Below are 12,567 nucleotides of genomic sequence, written 5' to 3'. Positions count from 1 at the left end.
TGCCATTTCTTATCAACCATCCGGGCCCATACTTTACGTTCAGAAGGATAATATCGACATTAATGTCACTTGGGTCACCGGAAGTATTGTTACCAGTGAATTTCTGGCGACAACACAAGGCAAACACATTTTGTTTAACACAATTCCAACCTTCAGTAGGACATATTTCTTTTGAAATATTAGAGTGGATTTTAAATGCCAAAATAAAATTTAAAAAATTGCTAAAAACTTAAATAGAAAAGGCTGTTTTATATTGGAAACCAGGTTCTATTTTTCTGCATCCCACCTGGATTCTTTCATTAATGATACCAGGCAGGGTTATGATCCACTCATCTTGATTTCAAACCCATTTAGACAGATGGTAAATTTCATCATCATGCATTTCAGTTACAGCTAAATTCGGACAGCTGTCTCTAGGGTAGCTTCTAAAAAAGCTGGAATGCCTTATGAAGGCTTGTGACTAAGGTCATTCAGTATTGCCCTGGCTAAAAGTACCTCCTTTTCCTTGAAGTATAGTTATAATTGTGAGAACACCAATGAGAGTAACTTTTCTAATTGAATTCATTTTACCCGGGTAAATTTCAATTTCAGTTCATTATCATTAGAAGCCACTTTCCAAGGGGTCTCTGGAGCCTTTTTCACTTGAATATAATGAATCCAGGCATTCTGTTCTTTAAATTTGATCACAGTGAAAGTGGTAAGGAGTACTTGAAACGGTCCTTCCCACTGCGGCTCCAAAGTTTTCTCTGTAAGAGACTTAACATAGACATAATCTCCAGGTTGAATGTTGTGTACTGGGCTGTCTAGGCCCCAACTCCAAGTTCCAGCCACATGCTTTTCAATTTTCCTGAGTTGCTTACTCAAGGCCACCATATAGGCAGTCAGTTAGTTTCTCCTCCCCAACTTGGGTGGATAGTCCTTTTTGTACTCCATATGGCCTCCTATAAAGCATTTCAAAAGGACTTAATTTTTCTTTGATTCTACGTTTAGTCTGAAGTCGTAATAATGCAAGTGGAAGAGATTGGGGCCATGCTAAATTGGCTTCTTGCCCCAATCTTACAATTTGCTGTTTGATTAGGTGGTTCATTTTGTCTACCTGACTACTTGACTGTGGGTGGTATGGGGTGTGAAGGTCCCAATCTATGCCCAAATGATGGCTAACTTGTTGTACCACCTTTGAAATGAAATGTGGTCCTCTATCTGAGGACATTGTGGCTGGAACTGCGAAGCGTGGTATTATTTCTTGCAGCAATGCCTTGGTTACCTCCTGGGCTTTGGCAGTTCTAGTGGGAAAGGCTTCTGGCCATCCTGAAAAGGTATCTGTTAATACCAACAAGTATCGATACCCCCCTTTTCTTGGGAGTTCCGAAGTCAATTTCCCACTGCTGTCTAGGCCCATTCCCTTTCCCAATTTGGCCCCATTTAGGTTTGGGGATATTTTTAGGGCTAGTCTAGAGGCAAAGGTCACACTGTCAGGTTACCTGTGTGATAGTAGCATATAAATTTCTGGCAATATTTTTTTTCAAATAAATATTTGTGTAGGGTGTCTGTTCCCCAATGTGTCTTTTGGTGTTCTTTTCTTATTATTTCCCACACTAAATGAGAGGGAATGACCAACCTCCCCTGTGCAGTAATAGCCCAACCCTCTTCACTATATGACCCATTCTGATCTTCAATTAATTTTCTGTCCTCTTTGTTATAGGTTGGCTTACCTTCTAGGGAGATTTGGCCATCTGGAATAAAAGCCCCTTCAGTTGTCACCGCCCCTTTTGCTGCTTCTTTTGCCTCTCTGTCCGCCAGATAATTTCCTTCTTCCAATTCTGAGCTCACTTTCTGTTGTGCCTTAATGTGCATGATTGCTATCTTTTCGGGTAGCTGGACTGCTTCCAACAGCCGGGTTATCTCTTGTGCATGTTAAATGTTTTTTCTTTGTGAGTTCAACAGTCCCCTTTTTTTCCAAATGGCTCCGTGTGCATGTACAACTCCAAATGCACACTTTGAGTCTGTATAAATGTTTATCTTTTTTCCTTTTGCTATTTCCAAAGCACGGGTTAAAGCAATTATTTCAGCTTTCTGGGCAGAGGTGTTTATTGGTAGGGGTCCAGATTCTATTACCTTTTTGCTGGTGGTGGCTGCATACCCCACATGTCGCTTTCCACTGTTGACATTGCTGCTCCCATTGGTAAACCAGGTCTCTGCATCATCTAAAGGTGTATCCTTCAGATCTGGACGACTGGATTATGTGGCTTCAATAGTTTCCAGGCAGTCGTGGTGTACCTGCTCCCCGTTGTTTCCGCTGAGGAAAGAAGCTGGATTAGCAATGTTAGTGACCACTATTTCCACATCGTCCTGCTCCACCATGATGGCTTGGTATTTCAAGAACCTCTGTGGGGAGAACCAGTGTCTGCCTTTCACTTCCAGCACTGCAGACATTGTGCACAGTCATTTTCTGACCCAAGGTGAATTTGCATGCCTCTTAGATGTTTAGCATGACTGCTGTGATGGCCCTAAGGCACCCGGGCCACCCTTTGGCTGCTGCGTCTAGTTGCTTAGAGAAATTAGCAACTGCCCGTCGATATGGACCCAGATCTTGTGCTAGTATTCCCAGAGCAATCCCCTGTTTTTCATGGGAAAACAGAAAGGATGGTTTACTCACGTCTGGAAGTCCCAAGGCTGGAGCTGACATCAGGGCGTTCTTCAGTTGTTTGAAGGCCCTCGTGGCCTCCTTTGACCACTGAAGGTCTCTGCTTTCCATTTTGATGCGCTCATACAAAGGTTTTACAAGGACCCCTGTCAGGGTTTGACCCTGAGTAAACGCTGACACTCTAGGTTTCTCTTGCTACAGAAAAAAAACTATAAAGGTGCACATCAATCTCGTGAGTTAAATGAGATAGGACATTGCCAGGAGGACGCATGAAAAAAGGGCAACTAGGCCTTAAGTTTAAAGTTGCAAAAAAAGTGATTTAATTACTTAACAGAGTTGGAGGATAAATGCAAGGCAAAAATAAACTTTTCATACATTATTTTGTTCACTCCCCCCCTCCCTCTTATGAACTCATAGTATTCACCCCCTTTCCTCTTTTATAACCAACAAGCCTGGGTAGGGGGCAGGGTGTGGGGCATTGTCTCAGTTTACAGAGCAGGTTCTTAAATCTATTCATCACTACAGTTCTTCTACTACAAATAATCTTTATCTCTACTTATCTCTCTCTCTCTCCAGACAGTTCTCCTGTTCTCACCCCCCACCCTCTTAAGAAGCAGTCCACTCACCTCCCTTCCCTCTTTCCAAACCAGCAACACAGACAGGGGGCAGGGTGAGAGGGGTTTTCTGGTCAGTCCAATCAGGGAGAGGGGGTTCTCAACTTAGCTAGGGGTCTTTCCTACAAGAGACAGTCCTCTGGGAACTTCTTTGGCGTGGGTCCAATCTCACGAGCAACATCCCGCCCAAATTCTGCTGCAACGTGAGTCTTTTTGTCTATAGGGTGCTGTGCAGACTCTCCCAAGCCGAGGCCAGGCTGCTTCCATGCCAGGAGCAAGGCCTTTTTCTCCTTTGCAAGGCCTTTGCAGTTTTAACTCTTAGATGAGACTCTCACTGGTTCACAGTCTTTTCCAGGCATCCACCTGCTCCTCTGGCGTGAGCTGTGGGTGAATTTCTGCACTCCTGTGGACTCTATGGGCTGCAGGGGACCTCCTGCCCCCCCCATGGCCTTCACCACGGCTAGCAGAGGGTTTTCAGCTCCGGCACTGGGAGTACTTCCTCCCCCACTTTCTTCACTGACCTTCGCGTCTCCATGCTGTTCTCCCTCACATATTTTCACTTCCACTTCCTCTTCTTCTAACTACAAAGAAGTGAAAGAAGTGCGTGCCTGCTTTGTTTTGATTTCTTCTTAAATATGTTTTCACAGAGGCGTAACTAGCACCTCCAATTGGCCCAAACTTGGCCGGCAGCATGTCCATCATTTTGAGAGCCATCAGAGATTGGCTCTGCTGGACTTGATGTCAAAACTTCCAGAACTTTTACTCAGGACACACAGGAGCCATCTTTGTGCCACTCCCCACCCCTCAGACACTTCTTCAGGCCTACCACAACAGCTTCTGAGGGGTCCAAATTTCTCCTAGATGTTAAAAATACTTTACTGATGTTTTGGGCCAGTCAAAACCACCACAACCCCATAACTAAGGATCCAAAGCCTGCACCATCCTGTCATTCCCAGGAAAGTCCGTAGCTCCTTTACATTTTGCGGTTTTGGGGTTTGGCAAATGGCCTCTTTCCGGTCTCATCCCAAAGTTAGCTGCCCAGCACTGATTTCATAATCCAAATAAATTAGTTTTGGTTTTAACCCAAATAAATTACTTTTGGTTTTACTACTTGAGCCTTTTTCTTTGACACCCTGTACCCTTGGAGCCCCAGGAAATTTAGTAAACTTTCTGTCCAGAGTACACAGACTTCTTCTGTCCAGGTAGCTATAACGATGTCATCAACATATTTCAATAGCTTCCCTTCTTCAGAGGGGGCTTCCCAGGATTCCAGGTCTTTTGCTAGTTGATCCCCAAATAGGGTGGGGCTGTTCTTGAATCCTTGAGGCAACACCGTCCAAGTGAGCTGAGTTTTGCATCCGCTTTTGGGATTTTCCCATTGAAACGTGAATATTTTCTGGCTGGCTCCGTCGAGAGGGAGGCAAAAGAAGGCATCTTTCAAATCTAAAACAGTAAACCAGGTTAGTTCAGGTGTTCGCTCAGTTAGTAGTGTGTAGGGGTTTGACACCACAGGATAGAGGTCCTCAGTTATTTTGTTTACTGCCCTTAAATCTTGTACCACCCAATATGACCCATCATGCTTGCGGACTGGTAAAATGGGGATGTTGAAATCAGATTTGCACTCTCTCAATAGCCCCAGCTGTAAAAAATTTTCAGTCACTGAACTGATTCTTTCCTTGTCTTCTTTCTTAAGGGGATGTTGTTTAACTAGTTGTTTCTCTTCTTTCTACTTAATTTGTATCAGGGGTGCATTTTTAGCTCTTCCAGGTACGTTTGTTGCCCATACCCCAGGGAACACTTGGTTCATAATTTCTCCGCTAATTTCTCCCTCAGCCTCTGTGGTTGTTAACATTAGACTTAATACCTCAACATATTGTTGATCATTTACCTCCAGAGTAATTTCCCCATCTTTGAATAAAATGGTTGCTTATAATTGCTCTAACAGGTCTTTGCCCAAAAGGGCTTTTGAAAATTTGGGCATGTACAAAAACTTATAAATACTCTATTGCTTTTCCAATTTATACTTTAAAGGTTTACAAAAATATGCTTTTTCAGATTGGCCAGTTGTCCCTTTAACCATAATAAATTTATCTTTTTCTGGCATTAAAACTTTATTTAAAACCAAATACCTTATACACCAAACACTGCTTTGTTTTTTAAAATAAAAACACAATTCCACCTTTTACATGTCTAAGCCTTATAATAATTGTTTTACATTCATACATACATACATATTTTTGGCATCAGGCACACATCTAATTTATTTCACCTAAAGTCAAGCTACTAGAAAAAGAAAAAAAAAAGGGAGGAAAGGTTAAGGCCAAGCTACTGCAGGCTGTGTTAAAATACTTTGATGTATTATACAAACATGCACATACACAGTATACACCCACTGCACTCATAAATCCGTGTTGCCCAACAAATTCCTAAAAATACTAACAACACTATAATTATTTGTCATAACCACAACTAAACACTCATGTTTTTACCTCTCTGTCCCAAAAATCAAAATTAAACTTCTAAAAAACCCCATGTTTGTAAATTAAAGTTCACTTAATATTGTGGTACCCACTCCAGGTCACTTATATAGTGAACTAACCACTCTTTATATGCTCTTTTTTATGTCTTGTCTTTTTATCTTTTTCTTTAAGTCTCTTTTCACCAAGTTGGTTAACAGTTATTTCCTATTTTTCTTTTAATCGAACTATTACAAAAAGGACTTGGTGTTTTTGTCCACACACAACTTTTATAATGCTTCAACTTTTTTTTTTTTTTTCTACACATCCTTCTGGCAGCTCGGTGGAAACATAATATCTGATAACTTCACCAAAGCGGCACTGTGTTAAAACCCACAAATTATGCCGTGGCACAATTGCTGTTCTACATTCACATAAAGTCAGAGGCTCGGGAACTATGCTCCTTTAATATAACCGCTAAAAGGAAAAAAATCTTGTGATAAGTTTATAAAGTTAAACTCTAACTTAATTTAAACACACAACAATAACTCTAATCTAACTACTCACTAGTTTATACAACACACGACAAACACTTCTCACAACACAACAAACACTTTTTTATAACCACAACAACAAATTATAACATAAATTTCAGTACATAACACTAATGTACTAAAGTTAATAATTTCTAACCATAACCAAACATTCATTCCAACTTTATTAAATCACTTGCTTCATCTCTTCACCAGCTGGTCCCCTTACAGGGATCTAAAACCGTGGTTAAAAAAAACCAACCAACTTTACACTTGCTTCACAAATCCAAATTATCTAATCTGCGTCTCATACACACACACACACTCACACAAACACAACACCGGTGTTAGCAACAGTTCAAAATAGTTTCTTTTGGGATTCACTCGATTCACCCCCAGGATCGCTAGCAGCTGCCCTATCGGTCAGCAAATTCCCTCCTGCCAGCTAAGGATGGCGAATTACCTCACCGGTTCCCGGTTCCCCTAGCCGGTTGCTTGCAAGCTTAACCCACTCAGGGACAACACTGACCACGGAGATGTGTCTCCGTGACTTAGCAGCAGCCCTAGCCATGCGTATACGACTTACAGGCTTCCCTATACCCAAAGCATACCATTTCTCCGCTGTATCAGATGGTCGTTGTTTGCCCCTGCAGTGAGTGGCTGAGGAGCGGAGTTCCTCCAGGAAAATCCTGGGGCACGCCTTAGGATGTCAGCCCCTCAATCGATCCTGCAGCCAGGCAGATGTTGTCCCATCTGGGTGCCAAAATGAGGCATGGATTGACTCCACAACTCAAATAGTTATGAAGTAGGTATGCTTTTATTCCAGCTGGGGTGCATGGGGGGTAGCCCCTCCAAAGGCATGCACACCAGCATCAGCACTTCACTAGGTTTATATTAGGTTACAGGTTACATATGCATGAAGTTACACAAAGCCCCTACACATATTCATTACCTATCCCCGCTTCGTATTATAATGAGCTCAAAGTTCATTTAAATATGCTCGCGCAAGCGCAGTGTCACAGACTAATTGTGGGTGAGGGTCGTGGGAGAAAGTCACCGGAATATTCCTCGAGATTAACTCTTCACCCTGTTTCCTTGCGCATGCTCTCTTGGTTCTTGGTTCTTGGTTCTTGGTTCTTGGTCCAAATCCAAACCTTAGAACTATCTTGTACCAGTTCTGGGGTCCGAGAGCAGGATGTTTAGTCACACTCAGTAGTTTTTCTCAATTATTTGGCTTTCTTCTCTGTATTTTCTCTTTTACTAGGTAGGCACAAAATCATTAAGCAAATGATACATTGTCTTAAGCAAGCAGTTCTTAGTAAATCATTATCCAACTTCTGGCCTTCTAAATCAGTTCAAAAAATTATTATCCAGCTTCTAGTACCCCTAAATTAGTAATTTCTAGCCCCCCCCTAAATCAGCTTCATTGTGCTATGTCTCCATTTTCCTGCCAAGCTGAGGCTCAAGTACAATATGTCCAGTTGGACTGAAGCACCCTGCATAATAGGGTGCAACTATGTAGAATACGCATCTTGCAGTGCAGTTTGACTTTTTTTACAGCTGTAGTGAGCTGTTAAAAAAATAAAAGTGGAAGGAAGCAAAATTGCCCAAAGCTATATATTTTTATATAAACCCCCCTTTTTTTAATATTAAAAACAATTTGGTCAGTTTTTCTCTATCTATATAGCCGTATACACGCGCACACACACACACACACACACACACAAACCCTGATAGCTCTGCTTGGATAGCAAAGAATGTATAACAAGTAGTGCTCAGCACATCTGCCAGTGATTTGTTTTTCAAAGTCACCTTGCTGATAAATTGTGTATCACACTGAGGCGTGGATTAACTCCACAACTCAAGTCGTTATGGATTAGGTATGCATTTATTCCAGCTGGAGGTGCATGGGGGATAGCCCCTCCAAAAGCATGCACACCTCAGCAGCACTTCACTGGGTTTATATCAGGTTACAGGTTACATATGCATGAAGTTACACAATGTCCCTATACATATTGGTCACTTATTCTCGCTTCGTATTATATTGAGTTCAAAGTTCATTTAAATATGCTTGCGTTTGCACAGTGCCACCTGATGCCTGAAACAGGCTACCTGAAAACAGAGGCCAAAACAATTAGGTGTATAAAAAGCGGACAAATTTATTCAAGGCCTTCAAGGTACATTCAGGCAAGTAAAGTCCCCCTTGGGGACTACACCCAAAATGGATGCCAGGTCACGAGCTCTTCACCTTTTATAAGTTTTGTCTTATTAGCATATTGGTCCCTAATCCTCCAATCACACCTTCAGGTGATGATACTGACCGCCCCAGGCCCTGCTCCCCCCTTTCCATCATTGTTAACATATTTCGGGCCCTAGGGTAACGAATATGTCCTTTAATCTCTGTCTAGAGAGCTTTGTTTTGGTGAAATGTGTTGGGAACAGAGGTTTTCAGCATTCTGTAAGAGCACAGAACTACACCAAGTTACAGATGCATGAAGAGAAAAAAAAAACCAAAATTTTTAGGCATCACACCCCTGGGATGAAATAAAGGTCTTCCTCGGGATGAACTTTTCACCCTGCCTCCTTGCACATGCTCCCTGAGTTCCTGGTCCAAGTCCAAGCCTTAGAGCTAACTCAAGCTGGTTCCAGGGTCTGAAAGCAGGATATCTAGTCACGGTTGTTTTACTCCTATCAATAGTCTTGCATTCTGTTTTGCATCCTCCCTTTCTGCTTGGCAAGTGCAAAAACCGTTAAGCAAGCAATATATTGTTTTAGCAAGTAGCTTCTAATAAATCATTATCCAACCTCTAGCCCCCTAAATCAACACCTCTTGTCGTCTTAGAGCTAAGGGAATGGAAAACTCTTATGCAGTTGAGACAACAGGTCTCCAGGATCTCACTAGAGCCTGCTATAGGATAGGATGCGGCGCAACACATAGCAAGTCCCAGAAAAGCTTAGTAGAGGCCTAGCAAGCCTTGCTGGTTTGTTGCTCTTTAGATACAGGAATTTGTATGACCTAGCAGTCCCATGGTAAGAGCACTCCTCTTTGGTTATGTACCATTATCCTGCCAAGGATATCTTATAACTTCTTGTGAATAATAGGTTATACTCTGGACTTAACTTGTAGGCTGTGCTTTCTGAACATTTTTTGGTTATTTAAAGAGCATTTTAGGTTGTTCATTCTTACTAAGATATTAAAGCTTTAAGTAAATTTATTCTGTTTAAAATGTTGTCTTTTCAACCAGGCCACTACTATAACCAGTAAACTGATAGTGCGTAGCTTACAAATGCCCTTCCTGTGCTAACCTGGCCCTGAAGGAGCTGATATTAAAGGATAAAAGCTTGTGAGATCATGTCATGCCAGTAACTGCAGCAAAATTTGCTACTGCAGGTAGTTGTCATAATCGGTGTAGCCAGTATATCCCCTTAGCTGGTGAGCCACTGGCACTGAAGTAAGAATACCAATACCTCTTAAACTAATGGGTATAAAACTATAATATCAAGTCCCTTAGAAATATATTAGGGGGAACTGAGTAATACTGTATTGGTCTTTGGATGAAAAAATACTCTGCTGTACTCTTGAATGACTTGGGGACAGGAGGTAGTTCAGTGATGCCAAATCTGTATATGACCATCTAGTAGACTTGCTACACCTGTTGTCTTGGGGGGAGAGGGTGGGAAAGCTGTGAAACTGATCTTGGGATGATCAGTAGCTCTAGCAAAACTAAGTGTAGGAAGGAGGCAAAATATGATATTTTAATCTAGACTATAGATGGGTTTTAGTGCTAGAGACAAAATGAACTATTTCTGAGGTCTTTTAGTTTTGCCAGTCTGTAAACCTGCAGACAAGATATGCTGGAAAACAAGAGGTGCTGGGAAAAATTGATGCCTGTCCAAGGTAATTTATGTAGCTCTTATTCTGTTACTTATGTTGCTGTTAGAAGTAGTGGCTATGATCCTTATATAATTTATCTTTTTTCTCCTTTCCTTTCCCCTCCACCCCTGGCCAGTATGACTTCTCACTGGAAAAGAAAACAATCGAGTGGGCTGAAGATATCAAAAAAATCGAAGCTGCCCAGAGAGAAGCTGAACACAGGGCAGAAACGACACTAGCAAACTCAAAAGCAGCTTCAGAGGACATCACCAAAATGGAGTTCTCGGAGGGACCTTGCCCTGAAGTCATGCCTCCTCCTATTAACCCCATCCTCGTTAGCCTGCAGCACAATAATATTCTTACTCCCACACCAGCCAACAGCAGTGCTGTGAAGCAAAAGGTTCTCAGTCCATCTCATCCAAAAGCAGACTTCAACCCAGCTGATTTTGAATGTGAAGAAGACCCTTTTGACAAACTGGAATTAAAAACTATCAATGATAAGGAAGAATTAAAAAATATTCTTGAAATTCATGTTGGTACTACTGGGCCAATTGTTGCCCAGCTATTAGATAATACTTTGCCCAAAGGAGAGTCTGAGTCTTTGTTGCAAGATGAAAAAGTTCTGACATCCATAGAAAGGGCTACGTTGGAATTCAAACCCCTTCACAAACCAAATGGCTTTATCACTTTACCACAGTTGGGAAACTGTGAAAAGATGTCCTTGTCTTCCAAGGTGTCCCTGTCCCCTATCAATTCAGTGAGCAACATCAAATCCCTGTCCTTTCCTAAACTTGACTCCGATGAGAGTGATCAAAAATCATCAAAGCTTATGAGCACTTTCCACAGCACTACCTGTCTCCGCAATGGCACTTTGCTCAGCTCTTTGCAGACCTGTGCTCAGAGAAAAAACAGTGAACTGAATGGACACCATATGGTTGGTCTTTCTGCTCTAAATGAGGACTGTGGCATGGAGACATTAACATTATCCTCTTCATCCAGACTGCCTTCCCTGGCTGCATCAACAGTTTTTACAGAAGAAGAATCATCTCAAAGCACAGCGATTATGGTAAACATGCAGTGGATTAGAGTTGGGGTTACTGGGGAGATGTGGAGTTGTGGAGGTGCAGAGACAGATGTTGCTTCTAAAATGTCCTGTGGTTTTAGGTTCATTTAATGGGAGAGATGTGTAGATCATGTGTGGTAGTTCCTCTTCATTTATGTTGCAAATTGATAAATTAAACAGGTCTTCATGCTGGCAGTTATGAACCTCAGATTATTACTTCACACATTCCCCTAAATCTGATATTTTTAGACCAGTTCTGGTGACTTTTCTTTCAGCTTTTTGGTACTTGTTCATAGTTGCACACCATTGAGCTAAGCATATGAGATCTTTGTACAGTCCTACCTTTTGTCTTATCCAACTGAGATAAATAAGATTCTGAACTGCTCTTAGGTTTTGAATTAAATCTCTTCTAGATTTGTTCCTCGGTTTGCTTATATATTTGCTGGAAATAATGGAAATGCCAGCTTTTCAAGGAATAGAAGCGATCACATTAAAAAACACACGTGCTTGTCATTCATGGGGGAAAAAGTGCTTGCAGGTAACCTGGAGTAAAAGAATTGTCTTTTTTTTACATTTAATTTATTTCTTTTCTTTGTGAGATGCTTTTTAAAATCTAACATTTTAAAAGCATTAAAATGATGGGGGGAAGGGTTTTTTTCTGGATACTAAAAACAGTCTTGAGGATCATCTTGGATCACTAATGTTACAGTTGGTTGCTGTACAGCTCTGAGATAGGAATTTGATGTTTCCTTTCTTCAAACTTGTAGCAAGTTCCAAAATTATTTTGGGGACACAACTTCACGCCAGCTATTGTCTTTGTGAATAAGAGCAGAAATTTGAGTAAGTGTTGAGGTTAGAACCCAGCCAGCAACCAAGCTCCAGGCAGCTGCTCAATCACTCCCCTGCCAGCAAGATTGGGGAGACAATCAGAAGCAGACAAGCAAAAAAGGCCTTGATGGTGTGCAAATGCTACTCAGCAATAACAAAAGCATTTCTATGCTATCAACATTGTTTTCTGCACAAATCCAAAACATACTAGTCCATACTAGCTCTTGTGAAGAAAATTAGCTCTACCCTAGTCAAAACCAGCACATTCCACCCCTTATTCCATAGTATTTACATCATGTGCAGGTCCTACACTATCCGATACAACCTCATTAACCACCCCTCTCATTCCCATTCTTTGATATAATACACAGATATCATTCCCTTAGTCTGCAGGTCAGGACACTGTTGCTTGTAAGGCTTCTCTCCTCCAATGGTTCATATGGTTCCTGTTTGTCCTGGTTTCAGCTGGAGAAGAGTTAATTTCCTGTCAGTAGCTGTTATGGTGCTGTGTTTTGGATTCAGAATGAAAATGGTGTTAATAACACACCAATGTTT

General features: G+C 41.5%; 1 protein-coding gene and 1 long non-coding RNA gene across 5 annotated transcripts in view; both read left to right on the top strand.

The window, feature by feature from the left end:
- Positions 1–12,567, top strand: part of LOC146425541 (uncharacterized) — a 384,874-nt gene that overhangs the window by 221,733 nt on the left and 150,574 nt on the right. The window lies entirely within an intron of this gene.
- The window catches only part of LOC146425545 (ubiquitin-associated protein 1-like), a 97,354-nt gene that overhangs the window by 55,022 nt on the left and 29,765 nt on the right, over positions 1–12,567 (top strand). For all 4 annotated transcript variants that reach the window (XM_085041628.1, XM_085041626.1, XM_085041625.1 and 1 more), the window contains exon 4: positions 10,258–11,187. In XM_085041628.1, the coding sequence (XP_084897754.1) occupies positions 10,258–11,187 (930 nt within the window). The remainder of the gene's footprint in view (positions 1–10,257; positions 11,188–12,567) is intronic.

Source organism: Lichenostomus cassidix, chromosome W (assembly GCF_008360975.1).
Source record: "Lichenostomus cassidix isolate B80296 chromosome W, HeHo_3.0, whole genome shotgun sequence".
NCBI classification, from domain to species: domain Eukaryota; kingdom Metazoa; phylum Chordata; class Aves; order Passeriformes; family Meliphagidae; genus Lichenostomus; species Lichenostomus cassidix.
Note: the sequence above shows the minus strand (reverse complement) of the source record. Positions and strands in the feature narration are given on the sequence as shown.